The sequence below is a fragment of the Neolamprologus brichardi genome, chromosome 7 (genome assembly GCF_056152115.1).
Source record: "Neolamprologus brichardi isolate AB-2024 chromosome 7, ASM5615211v1, whole genome shotgun sequence".
NCBI classification, from domain to species: domain Eukaryota; kingdom Metazoa; phylum Chordata; class Actinopteri; order Cichliformes; family Cichlidae; genus Neolamprologus; species Neolamprologus brichardi.
Window position 1 is genome coordinate 41,093,712 of NC_142110.1, and position 14,591 is coordinate 41,108,302.

The following is a 14,591-nucleotide window of genomic DNA, read 5'->3' on the forward strand; positions in this document are numbered from 1 at the left end:
CATACGTGCACGTGCTCTCTCTCTCTTTCTGCCCCGGCACTGACGCAGACCTTATTCACCCACTCACCCCTCAACAAAAACATGATTTAACTCTGCGCCAATCCCAATCCAACAGTGAAAGTATAAAGATGTGCCCATACTCTGCCGGAGAGAGAAACGACAGTCTGATGCACAACCATACAGCAACGCAATCTCACATTCACAGCCTGAAATGCTCATGCATCTTGCAATACGGTCTGTGCTGCTTGTAATTCATTCACAACTGTCAGCATCTAATTTTGAGTTCAGTCTCCAGAGGACATAGTTGTGCTGTAATACCTGCAAAAGCCCACTCTGAACGACCCAAATCCTTTTTTAAATGCTAGATTACTTGTCAGGACAATGTTACATTTGCAACAGTTATCTTACGAATGCCTCCGATACCTGTGACCATTCAGCAAACAACTTTTACAAAAAATGAGCACAGAGATATCTCCTTCTCAGCCCGTCCCAACTAAAGTGGTTTTAAGATGTGTAAATGTAAGTAATGCAAGTGGGAGGTTCTACTTAAAACACGTGCTATTTAACTTCCAAGACGATAATAGGGTAATGCCATTTTGCAATCACTCTCTTGTCATTTTGTGCTATAAATCCAGTGTACTCCTTTCCCTTCAAGTGTGGCACCTTCATCCCTCCGTAAAGGTCTCGCCCCCTACAAAGCTGTTTGTAGGTTCAAAACAGCTTGAGTCAAAAACGGAAAGGTCAAAGCAATTCAGCTGTTTGAAAACCTTTGGGTCCAAGGAGTCAGATGATGAACACGAAATACAATGCATGATTAACCCAAAGCCAAGAAGCAGTCCTGTTTAATGATTTTGGTGTCAATATTAGTTAATCTAATGATTCAGAGTTTTGCTATAATCCAGCAGCCTTTTGTTGCACAGAGTTCTCTTGGAAAGGCTTCACAGTGAAAGCCTTTCTTTAAGAAAATATTTTGCTTTTATCTGCTCAAAATGCACATCATACAGTAAAGATAAGGAGGTCTTTCTTCTGCTCTGTCACGGCGGGCCACACAGTGATAACTGGGAAGTTGAACAATATGATCTGAATAAATACATGGAGCACCAAATTATGTGATGAATGTGGTTCTGAAAATATTAATTAAGAGGGAGGAGAAAAAATAATAATAAACTGCAATTTCTAAGTCATTTATCTAGAAAAAAATACCAATTATTTTCTCAAAAACAAGAATTGTTCAAATGGATAAAAGTAAAAAACAGTCTCTTTAAAGATGCCACTTCAGTGGAATTGTGACTGCACTTTTTTGACATTTCCTAAAATAAATGATTTTCTATTACCTTCAAATAATAGAAAAATAAATCAACATCAGCCTTAGCTGGATGGTTAAGAGACATTTTAACCGGAAAAGCTGTCTCCACCCATCAGGCTCCATGGATTCCATAAAATAAAATGCATGGATAAGGATCCTCACAATTCCATGCATGCATGGATACAATCACATTGTTTTTATCAAATAGATCATTGAGGTTCATTAATGCAGCACCCAGAGAGGGATGGCCCTGTAGTGGTTTATACTCATGGTGTTGTGGTTAACACATTCAGCTAACACATGAACAAGTTCCATTTCGAGACCGGGAAGAGACACAAATCCCTGGGAGATTTCCGTCAGGAAGGGCATGAGGCGTAAGAAAAACCTGTGCCAAATCAAACATGCGGCTCCATCCGCCGTGGCGTCCCCTCGCGAACAAAGAAGCAGTGGAAAGAATAAAAATAATCCACATACGGAACTGTCATTGGAATCACTGGAAGCCATCGTCTTCAGCATGGCTGCCTCAGGATCTGAAATATCCTCATGTCAATGTGATTTTCTCTTAATCTTGAACCTGAAAATATGCAAGTCGAGTAATGAGAGATTAATTTCTTACTTCTTACTTACAGCGTCCATCACGCTGAGCTGAATTTACAGTCAAATCAGAGCTGCTAAATCTTTAGCCTGGCAGGATGACAGGCTACTAAAACACTGTCCAACAAGCAAGAAAGCTAGACCATGTGATTTTTGTTTACATGCCTCGGTTTGGTTGTAACTTTGCAGTTTGGGCTGCAAACCAAATCTTCTCTGTACCTTTTCTGGTCCACATCTAACAATATAGATGCAGTTTTACTGCATGCGGTGGGCTGGTGCGTTTATCCAAAAACATGCTCTGGTCTTGACTTGTAACAGTTCAAAAAGGAACCTCTGTGCATAATCATTTGGTGAGCTTATGTAAAACTAATCCCTGTAAATTAAAAGCTCAGGCTTCAGGCATCTCTCTTGATTTACAATATATTTTCAAGTCCTGTGCCAAAACTGACATCAGATCAGGACATATTTCCTCATATGGTAATCTCATGCAGTGCCAAAGTATAAAAGCCCTGGGCTCCATTTATGGAAGCCAGGCAAGGGGCAGCGAATGAGAACTTTTGGGGAAGAAGACCTTTGAGGGGCTAATCAATTAAAGGAATCGGGAGAAGAAAAAAAATAGATAAGTACAGAACACAGAGGTCATTTCAAAATTGTGACTTGTACAAAACATACTTGATTAGAGTCTTGGAACAAGAATGTGGAGCTAGAAATGAGCATAATTGTTTTTATTCAAAGATATGGAGTAAAAAGCGCTTGAAGCAAAGGTTATGTCGCTTTGATAACAAAATTAAATCTAAATTACCTTTGCAGGTAGATCTATGAAAGCACTGTTTAAAAATATATTTAAAATTAACAGACATCAGCTCATCTGTGTTTTAATTTGAATTCTTACTATGAAATCTTGCAGAAAATCTATTCAGCTTTGCAAATTGTGCAGTCAGGGACACACACATCCAGGAGAACAATGGTGAGTGGAAATGTGGATTGCATTTTTCCTTTGTGCCAAAGGCAAGAGAAAGAAATGCTTTTGAGGATGGCAGCCAGATTTTTAAATTACCTCACCACTTGATTATGTGACCTGGAAATATTTGCCTTCTGAACTGGCAGCAAACAACATATTTATTAGGTTCTTGGTTCAAAACAATTATTAGGCTGTGTTTTCTCAAAATGAAGGCACTAATATTTACTAAAGCGCCTTTCGGTGCACTGTATAACAGTGTATAAGGACACAAACAACTAAGGCTGCTTGCGTCCTTGAAATAATCCCCAAAAAGTCTGCATAGCATTAAGCCTGATCTAAACAGATTTAGCCTGTAAACATTTTCCAATTGCTGTCTTAAAAGCTTGCTTACCAGCTTCATGAGGTTTGCTTGTATATATACACACTATGTCAGAGTCAGAAAACTCTGACTGTACAAACTTTGTAAATCTATTGTTTCACCCTGAAGAATAAAATCTGAGAAGTGATTATTGGTATAGCAAGTGTGCCAAACTTTTCACATTAGGCTGCAAGTTTCAGTTGCTGTTGCAAATGAGCAAATGGCATGTTCAATCAAATTCAATCAACATATTGCTTAAAAAAACATATTTGCATTTTGCTTGAATAGTATATTACAAAATATTCTCTGTTTAGCTCCATCTACAACAGCAGGGGTCGGCAACCTGCGGCTCTTTAGTCCTTATAGTGCGGCTCCGCACGGTTTGGGAAAATAAATGAGAAGTATTTAGCTGAAGTGTATTTTATTTATGTTAGTTATTTTTTTAACTTGTACTTCTAAATTGGAAGATTATTGTGACATTGAAATATAAAAATAAAATTATATTTTATTATTTTTTCATAGCTCAAAATAAGAGTCACACTCGCGGAAGCCGGTGTACCCGCTGAAACGCCGTGCATTTATCAACCCCAGGTAGGCCAATTATGGATCTTCGGATCCACATTATGTCAGCAGCTATTCACCGTGAACTACGTTAAAAACAAACACGGCTCACGCCTCACAGATGACAGCTTACAGTCCTGCATGAAGATGAAAGTGACTTCATACAGCCCCGATCTGCAGACGCTGTGCGCAGAGGTTCAGGAGCAGAAGTCCCATTGTAAACATATCACGGCAGACCCGACATGTTTGCATGAACATGCTTTTCAGCATCTCTTTATTGACCACTTTTCACACATGGTTGCTGTACGCATACAGCCGGCTGTAGCTTTTCAGCTCACAGCCCGACACAGACCACTCAGGTGCGTCCGCCTCCCCTGCAGCAGTGCTGCAGGCCACACCCCGCCACACACATTAACCTGGTAAAATACATATTTAGGCAGAATTTTGCAAATATCTATTTTTTAGCAGCATAGTGCTTTTTTTCCAATTATTTTTTAAAAGTCAAGTCAAGGCTCCAAAAGCCCAAAGGCGATATAAGGTTGGCGGCTCACAACAGTTTTTGTTTGCTGGATCATTTTAGTTCAGCTGGGTGTTTTTCCTTTTGTTATATTTCTTTAAGAGTTCAAAATGTGTTAATTACATAAATAAAATGTAATTTTCTCTGTAGCACTTCATGGATTTCATAAGCAACACACCTTAGTTGTTCACACAAAGCATAAAGGTAAAAAACAATATATACAGTGTTATCTTCATTTTAGATCTCAAAAAGTATTTGCGGCTCCCAAATCAATGCTCCGGTTTTTGCGTGGAAACCGGGTCCAAATGGCTCTTTGGGTCTTAAAGGTTGCTGACCCCTGTACTACAGCTACTCTCACTGCGATATTTGATCGAATGCAAACAACGTCAAATTTGATTAAGTACAGTACGGGGACAAAAAAAAATTGTGTAGTAAAGACGGGCACTTAAACACATCTCTAGAAAGCAATGTGGGAGGAGGTCAAGGTTATAAGACAGTCACTGAAAAAGAGAGGGTCACACAGCTGGTACTGTCAGCTGTTTTAGGACCTTAAATCAAACAGTCTAAAACTGTTGTACAGACCCTAAAGCGAAACGGATGTTGGAGAACCCTAAACCGGGTGCTGTGGACCCTCAAAACTGGCTGTTACAGAAACCCTAAACCAGCTGTTACAAAGATGCAACACCGACAAAGAATCTTTTGGCTGTTATAAATGCACGTATCAATTCATCAACAAATAGCAAATATTAGCCAATATATCAGTTCAGCTCTGTAAAGACCTTAAATGAGCCATTGTAAAACAAAGCCAGCTGCTATAAAGAGCTTTCACAGAGAATTTCACTTGCAACTGATGCTGTGCTTAAAATGTCATGTCAGTATAATTAAACAATAAAATACAAAGTGTGTCGTTCATAAATTCATTAAAAGTCCGACTGCAGGATGCCAAACTGAACCTGGAAATGTGAAGTCTTTATTTCCTGGTATGATTCAGCTTGAAGTTTCTGAATTCATCTCATTTCTAAAGTTTTTCAGAAAGTTTTAAAGTCAAGCACTGCTCACACTGAAAACCAACACTAAACATGACAGAGTGAAGAGAAAGTCAACAGCAGATTTAACCCTTTTTACCTCAATTTCAGTCTCATTCATAATTATTGATAAATCGATAAAACCTCTGAGAGCAGAGTGAAGTTGGTTCTCAGGGATCATCACAGCACCACAAAGCCCATTGCTGCTATGCAGTCTTTCAGAGCCCTGGCATCCTGCAGAAACTATGAAAAAAAGAAAAAAAAGACTGGCACAACTTTTCCTCCTTGTTGCTCTCAGCACTCCAGGCGAGGTGTCACTGAGTGTTCATGCAGTCATTTGTTCTTTGTCCTCATCCTGAGCAATACTTTTCCACAAACATCATAAAGATTACAGCTCAGATTGTTTTCATGTTTGTGGCCAATCGTGTTTACCTCTGATTTTCCTCGGGGATCAGTAACACAGCTCGTCTATTTTTCTGTGGAATTGAATCTTCATTTGTAAATCCGCCCAGAAAGCCTTTTTGGAATCCATCGCTCACCTGTCTCATGGAATGGCTGCAACTCAATTTCATCTGAGACACGTGTGAGACAAACGTTACCCCAGGATACAAGTTGGCTTTTTTATTTTTGTTTAAGACTGTCTGCGACACTTAGTTACATGTAATCTCTACACACAGCGGGTTAAATCACACAAATCTCCCGGTGCAGATATGCTGCGAGAGTATCCATAATAAATGATTACGAGCACCTGTGAGTAGGGATGGGTATCGTTTAGATTTTATCTGATACCAGTACCAAACCGGTACTTTTGAAACGGTGCCGGTGCTTAAAGAATGAAGAACACAAAATTGGTCCAAAAACCTCTCATGTTCAGCTGTTTTTTTGTAAAAAGATAACAATGTTAGCCTTTTCTGCAGCTATAGGGGATTTATGGTATCACTCTTGGCTGGAAGCAGTGCTTAATCAATGGGAAAAACAAACTTTGTCCAAAAACCTCTCATGTTTAGCTGTTTTCCACTTTTTCTTTGGTCATTTTAGCCTTTTTTGCCAGGGTGAAGTTAGTATCTGCCATCAAACAAGAAGACAGCCACATGTAATTACGACGGTGTTTGCTAGTTCACCTTATATGCATTAATTTGATCATGTGGTTAGCCTACTCAACGTAAATTAGACACGAACAACATTAAGCTACTCACCCAGAGAAGAACGGCTGCTGCTGCCATCATCATCCGTCATCATTTCTGCTACACTGGCAGGGCTAGGGGCCAGGACTCTACTCTTCCGGTTTTTGGGGGATGTTGCTAACTCCGGGTCCGATAACAGGCACCACACCCGCAGTAGATGTGCTCGGTGTGAGGTCTCGCAGCAAGCTATCAAATACGGTGCATTTCTCAGCTTTTAACAAAATTTTATACGTCGCTAGGTGTTTCATCAGATTTGAGGTGTTACCTCCTTTGACAGTATCACAGTATCACCTTAAAGCACTTGTTGCAGGCTGCTGAGTTTGCACCTTTTGCTGTGAAGTACAGCCAGACTTTTGACCGCTTCGCCTTGGGCATTTTTAATCTGTAGCTTTGCTCTAAAAGAACATATGTACCTGGGCCCGCCTACTATCCTCGGAAACGTAAAATGATTGGCTAGAATCTAAAGTGTATCACAGCTCAGGATAAAAAAGCACCGAAATAAAGCACCAAAATGTGCACTGCTTTTCGGTCTGGTTACTACCGTTTATGTCAGAACCGGTGCCATCATGGCACCAGATACTGGTACCCATCCCTACCCGTGAGGCTAGGAACCTGCAAGTTCCATCATAGTTAAGACTCTGCCTACCCACAACAAAAGGGCAGGGAACTAAAAATCAATGAATCAATAAATAAATGCAATGTTGTTTTCTTCAAAACCATCGTGCAGCCTACTCAGACTCTATTTTTGCCCAGCAAGTCGCTGTTATCAGTCAGCCCAGTATAGACCGTCTTGAAAGGTACTTTCCTTTCTGCTGCTGACAGGCAGACAACGAGTTGTGATGACAGAGAGGGCCAAACAGAGGTCGTTGTGGACTGAAGGGATCAAACACTTTAGTATCGCTTTGCACCATCTCAACAGGAATGTGAACTCACAAGTAAGACGAAAAAAAATCAATGCTCCTTTTGTCCCCTGTGTGGGGTGGGTGGGGGACTAACAATAGGCAGTAACACAGTTTACAGATTATTTGCTGCTTTAAGCTAACTGGGAAATAAAAGCATAGCAGTATAGAGCATGGGCTGGGGTCGTTAAAGTTTCTAATATAATGTCTATATAATGATTATACATCTCAAAATCCAGCTTGTGAGCTGCTGCACAAACACACCTCTTCAATTCAAACGTTAATTTTTAGGAAAAAAAAATTCCCAAAGCATTATCAACGGAGATGAGAAAATGTATTTAAATGACTGTAAAATAATAAACATTGGCTTTTACTGTACCCAAAGGAGCAATGCAGCAAACTAGAGTACTATTATGGCAACCAGTTCGAGCACTGACTGTTTTCTGTTTTGCTTCTGTTCACACGACCGGTTAATTCAATCTCACTGGGCCAACAGACACAAGAAAAATAGCAATACCGAGACCTTCAAATGCCACTAAACACATCTTTGCATGTACTGATGGTTGCTGTGCAATGCATACTTTTTGAGTGAGAGTCATTAATGCAAACCCCTTTGTACAGGTCATGGCCTGGCATTTTTGCCATGTGTGTTTTGCGTGCTCACCTATGCAGACGTCTATCTTGCCCTTGATGGCGGCTTCGTGCAGCGGAGTGTAGTTCCAGTTGTCTCGAGCGTTTGGGTCAGCCCCCTGACACAGCAGCAAGGACACCACCTACGATAAAAAGGTTGTGGCATATGGGTGTTCAGATCGTTCTTTTTTTTTTTTACTTTATAACATGTAATCATTGCATGTGTAACACAGACAGAGCAACAGTTTGAAAATAAAAAGTCAAACTACAAACTGCTTTGCTTTGAAGTTTGAGTTGTTTTTTTCCTGCAAAACAAATGTAAAAATCTAACAACATACTCTTAAAATTAATGTTGTATTGGTGACAACATCGCACAACCACACCTAATCATACTGGCTGTACAGCACTTTTGCAGCAACAGCAAAACACGCAAGGTTACAAAAATCGAGGAGCACACGGTGGATGTGATGTGTCAAGAGAGGTGGGACTGAAAGAGATTGAGAGAATGTGTTCACACTTTTGCCGTACGAGCATAATGGCCACAGAACACTTTACCTTTGCACTGACAAGCAGTGCAAAGCAGAATGCTGAACAATGAAGACAAATAGATGGTCCAAGACTGCAGCTCCTCTAATGGCCTAAAGTAATCTCTCAGATTCTAGTTCTACATATCCACATTTTTTAGCAGAAGTAAGCACGTTTGCATGTTGCTAATCTGCAATCTAGCCACAGCTATCATTAACCCTTTCTCTCTCTGATTTTTTTAAACAGCCAGAATATTACGTTTATTATATATATTACTGAAAACAACTAGTCAAGGTTGTTCAGGCATACTACCTGGGATACCTCCTAGGTGGGGTGTTTTGGCCATGTCCAACTGGGAGGAGACCCCAGGACAGAAGCAGGACACAGTGAAGAGACAATTCCCGTGAGGCAACTTGGGAACACCTCAGCGTCCCCTCTCTCCCTTTCCCAGCTGAGAAAGGAAAGTCTGGACTGCCATCATGATCCAGACTAGGGCTGGGCCATATCATACCGTTCACGGTAATACCGGTATAATGTAGGGCAATGATAAGAAAATGAAATATCGCAATAGAATATGGGTAAAACGCGCATGGGCAGTGCCTTTGTTTTCATACGCATACGGCGGCGACAGAGAATGAGAAGGGCGAAAGCGGATTGTTGAATGAAACGGATGAGCCAGAATTAATTTGTAAAAATGCTGCAACTTCAGTGGTGTGGAACTGGTTTTGGCTTTTATCTGTCAGATACACAACAAAGCACTATTTTTGGTAGAGCATGCTAGCGGGCCGTCGTTATTACCGTGTTTTTTGGAAAATACGGCACACTTAAAATCAATCCTTTGATTTTCTGAAAAATCTACAGTGCCCCCTTATAATCCCGTGTGCCTTATGTTTGAATTCTGGTTGTGCTGACCTCAAACCGATTTTATGTGGTACACGGCGCTCGAAAATCTGTCAAAAAATGTTTTAGTACGAAGCTACGAAGCTGCACCGCTTGATGGATTGTCGGAGCATTATGTCTACCGTAGGCAGGAGCCTCGCGGAGTGATACGTACTGTGCTTCAACATAATATTACCGCATTGTGTGTGTATGACCTCTTTTTAAGTTTTGTGAATATTATACATGGTTATGCTGAGGATATGTCGGCCAATTTCCACTGGAAATGCCTTTTGGTTAAACTGTCAGCGAGGAATTAGCTTTAATGCACATAAAAAAAAACAGCTTCTTGTTTAAGTGAAAATACATTGATGGGGTTTGTTTTGTTTGGGGTTTTTTTGCACTAATAAAGTTGTGGAGTTTTGTCTCACGTCAGTTACCGTCAGTTATATCATTATTGCAAATTTTCAAATATATATCATGATAAATATTTTTGGCCACATCGCCCCGCCATAATCCAGACACAGATAAATTGATTTAAAAACAAGGCAGTTGTCCACTTTCAATGTTTTAGCTGTGTGTGAGTGATCAATTTTAGTTTCCAAGTATCTGTCATCAAAATGTTAACCGCTGCTGTGATAATACATTTGCATTACTGCTCCAATTTTCTGTGCTCTCCAACAAAGCTCCAAAAGCTCTCTAACATTTGAAACCGTGAATGCTGGATTGATCCCTGTAGTAAAAAGCCAGGAAGACAAAAAGGATTAGCACATCTGTCAGAGATAATCCAAAACATCTGCATGCTCACTCATGAGCAGAATAAGAAAGGGGGAATGAGAGTCATTTTCCAGATATGCTCAGTGTAATCTGTATAGCTGGAACCTTCATTAGGAGCTCATTTTAACTTCTTCTTTGGCAACATATATAAAAAAAACTTTGTGTGTGACTCGATATAAATCCAGTTAAAGTTGGATTAAAAACTTGAATGAATGTCAGGCATGGCTAGATGGATGAAGAACCAGGTGGATTTCTGGTTGTGGAGAGCATCGAAGGGAGAGCACTGCTGAACCAAGCAGAACTTGACTCTCTGACCCGTCCAGGGTGTACACTGCCGCTTAACCTAAGACAGCTGGGATAGCCTCCAGCGGAAGAAGATAGATGGATGTTCTACTTGTACAATAATTTTTCAATTAAAATCCATTTCATAATTTGTTGTACAAAAGAGTGCCTTGGCATCCTGTATGATCAATTTCGGTCAGTAAAATCTTAACATCTTCATCTCTGCTTCTGTCTTTACCTCAGTGCTGCAATCTACAAACCACACATCATAGCAGCACTCACCACCATCTTGTAAACCTTCCCTTTCACTCTTGCTGCCACCGTTCTGTCACAAATCACCCCTGACACTCTTCTCCACCCACTCCACCCTGGCAGTCCTCTCTTCTTCACTTCTCTTGTGAGGTGAAGAAGAGAGTGTGGTGTTTAAAACTCATCTAGGAAGCATCTACTTACGTCACTACAAGGTAAACCCTCCTGAATGCAAACATGACAGAAGTCTTCTGATGAGTACATTAACATGGTATGAAGCCTCACCTCAGAGTGACCAAATGAGCAGGCGTTGTGCAGCGGGATGAGACCCCCGTCATCTCGCGCATGCACATTAGCACCCGTCTGAAGCAGATGGTCCACCACATCTTTCCGCCCAAAACCTAAAAGAGAGGCAGAAAAGGAGACAAGTGCTGAAAATAAAAGCAGAAGATTAACTACGAAGCCAGAGCACTAAAAACAAGTTACTGCAACAGCTTTGTCTGGCAGGTCTGGACTTAGTTTTACTGTTTAAGCACGTCAATTCTTCACGTTCAACTACAATAAATAAGTCATTTAATTATGTTTTTTTTCTATTTACATGGCAGCTTTGTCTCAAACTCACTTTGTAACTCAAGAGAATCTGTTAATTTCACTCAGGCTACTGAGGATTAGAAAGGCTTGTGATGTAAAACAGCTGTGCATGTTTTTCTTAAGTTTGAAGATTCAAACGTCCAACACAGCTGGACAACCAGTGGATTATATTACATCTGCTCAACCACTTAAACCTTATATTTTCCGTTTTACTGGAACATGTAAATAATGTACATGCACCTTTCTGAGACTTTAGATATAAAATCACTCTAGTTTCCTCAATTATTTGTTTCTGTTTTCCATTTAAATGTCACATGCACTTTTTAAGCCAGCTTGCAAACATTTAACATATTAAAAATGCAAATTACCATATGCCTCTATCTACAAATGCCACACACACACACACAACGCACCATTACTCAACCACGATGTTATTTAATGCTCTCATTATTTAATTTGTGTCCTCTCTCCACACATTTGGCACGTAATATTTGCTTCTCCTTTGGAAATCAATTATTAATGGCATTTTGGGTGTGACTGAGTGTAGTGTAACAACGCAGTAACACAGGAAGATGTTTCTCTGTTTTCTCTGTAGGAAATTGTTAAAGTACAAGCAGTCCAAGGCAGCTCTACATTAAGCAAAACGCACTCCGCGGTAAGTTATGGTGAACACGGTTACATTATACTGGAATGCAATCCAATTTTACAGACTAAATTGATCGTTAATTTAAGGAGCGCAGCAAATGAATGGATCATGAGCTGGTATTATGGTTTAATGAGGCTGAAAAGTGGTTTTGACTAAAAATTTAATATTAGATATTTAATATTATATAATATTTAAAAATTAAATATTAGATATTTAATTTTAATGTTTTGGACATTAGCTGAGTGTTTTATTTCTTCTTTAGAAGGGTATGTCAGATCTTTGCTCCTTAAAAACTTGATGAGTAATCTACTGCTAAAGCATGTGCTTGCTTCTCACTCGTGGATTTTAATATTAGTTTCTTCCTGGTCACTCCCACACCTTAAACGCACCTTACAGCTAGACAGCCTGTAAATAAGCCTGATTCAATTAAAAGAAAAAAAAAGTGGTTTTCGTTGTCTTTACCTGCAGCAAAATGCAGGGGTGTCGATTTGCGTCCAGCCATGTCTTTGGCGTTCACATTCACCGCATCCACGAGTTTCTTCACCCTGGAAACATCACCATTTCTGCAGGCTTCAAACAACTCCCTGAAAGCACCGTTTGCACCGCTGCTTCCCGGGTTCCCGCTGCTCGAATCGGGCGTAGAACCGGGACTGGTCCCGCTACCTTCGGTGGTGGTCGGGGAGCTAGCACTGCTGCTAGTGGTGCTGCTGCTGGTGGTGGTGCTGCTGCTGCTACTGGTAGTGAGGGCCAAAGCAGGGGAGGTTGTGGTGGGAGAGGCTGGTGTTACCTCACCGTCACCGGTGTTCTCCATCGCGGCTCCGTGGGGAAGGGAGCTGGCATCATCGATGGATGCTAGCAGAGAGCTGGACGGGGTGACGGGGTGAGAGGAGCAACGGGGCGGGGAGGACAGGAGGGAGTTTGGCTGCTGCTGAGAGGAGCGACGAGATGTCGCCATTTTCACAACACAACAGTCCCCACTAGCAACAATAACACTGCTGACAACTTCCTGTCAGGAAAGCCAAACTTCCGCTCGGTTTTGCGTGGATTTATGGATTTAGGGTCAAAAATATATTTAATTAAAATACAGGAATATCAGCATGTCTTCACTGGTAAGATTTCAAGTTAAGACACGAGTACACACAAAATCTGGAAATGTTTTTTTTTTTTTTTTTGATGAAGTTGCATTTGTTTTGGAGAGAAATTTTGTTTTTGTTTTTTATTCAAGTGGAAATAGAAATAAAATTAGATAAAATTCCCACCTCTATTTATTTTTATGCGCGTGCATTTTTTCCATATGTCTTTAAAAAAAATACATATGTTTTCTATTCTATTTTGCCTCCATGTTCACATTAATATTTCCACTATTCCCAGCTGAATACATGAAAATGTTTAATGTCGTTAAAAGACTGCAAAATAAAATTAATATTAATGAGTCTGGGTGTTACTAGTTTTCTTTTTTTTAAGTTTAACCCCTAATTTCATTATAATTTGATAGGCAAGAAAGAAAGACGTGTAGCAAATAATGTGCACGCATTCATGGAAGATGCAGGGGTTTTTTTGTTTTTGTTTTTGTTTTTAAAGATGAAAGCAGAGTTTGTATGATGCAGACACTCATTGTTGTACCTCTATCCTGATCTCCACGAATATACGGACAACAATTTGATGGTCAGGTACATTGGTTGGACTGAAAATGAGTGAAAAAGCAGACATTATCCAAAGAAAAACTTTGAAAGACCTTCAGAAAGCCTGGAGAGCTATTACTCAAGACTTCCGAAAGGTCTGGCTCCTTGCAAGAAAAATATAAAGAATTCAGAGGTGGCTCAAGACTTTTGCACGGTGCTGTATGTTGTGGCTGAGATTGCAGCGTGGGCCCCCCTAGTGGCTGTGTGAGCTCCGTGCATCTACATAGTCTGCAAATAACAAGACTGTTCTGTATGGAGTCTCAGTCCACTGCTTTGAGTCATTGCTATGCGCTTAGAAACGTCAGGTGTTCTGGCTCAACACTGCCACCTGATGGAGACATTTGGTAATAGTTGGAGATGCTGAAAAGAACATTTAGCTTCTCATATTGTATTATTTCAAACTGTTGACGAGATTTAAATAAATATCAAGTCAGCCATCAGTCCACAACATTTGTGTCAATAAAGAACCTCAGTATGAATCCAATCTACACATTTCCATTCAGATGTTAAAGGGTTGTCTTACTTTTAACATCATCGAAAGTTAATAGCTATTTTTTTATCCTTTACTTTTTTCACTTTTTCACTGCATGTGTTTGAAGTTTGACAGGCCAAATGACAGTCTCCTCTAACACCATGAAAACTCTGGCAGATTTGAGCTATGGCTCATTTTTGCTGTAAAGCAATGCTGTGAGAAATGACTGGCAAGTGAACCACACATCAAAGGCAGACTCTGGGTGCAGAGTTTTATAAAACGTGAACAGTTTACTTAAGAATATTCTAGTGGTTTCATTAATTGGCCACTAGAGAGTGGCAGATAGTCTCTGAGAAAATTGGAAGCTTTTGCTGTAGTTCTTTATAATCTTGCTCCTAAATTTAGTACTATATGTAACCTATTTTCTCACATATTGTCAGTTGCCTATAGTTTATA

General features: G+C 40.1%; 1 protein-coding gene across 1 annotated transcript in view; it reads right to left on the reverse strand.

Annotated features, from left to right (window-relative positions):
• Positions 1–12,958, reverse strand: part of tnksa (tankyrase, TRF1-interacting ankyrin-related ADP-ribose polymerase a) — a 103,428-nt gene extending 90,470 nt beyond the window's left edge. Inside the window, exons 1-3 of the mRNA XM_006795559.3 lie at positions 12,444–12,958; positions 11,030–11,145; positions 8,070–8,178 (exon numbers count right to left, since the gene is read on the reverse strand). Coding sequence (XP_006795622.2) covers positions 8,070–8,178; positions 11,030–11,145; positions 12,444–12,936 — 718 coding nt within the window. The 5' untranslated portion in view covers positions 12,937–12,958. The remainder of the gene's footprint in view (positions 1–8,069; positions 8,179–11,029; positions 11,146–12,443) is intronic.
• Positions 12,959–14,591: the final 1,633 nt, after the last annotated feature.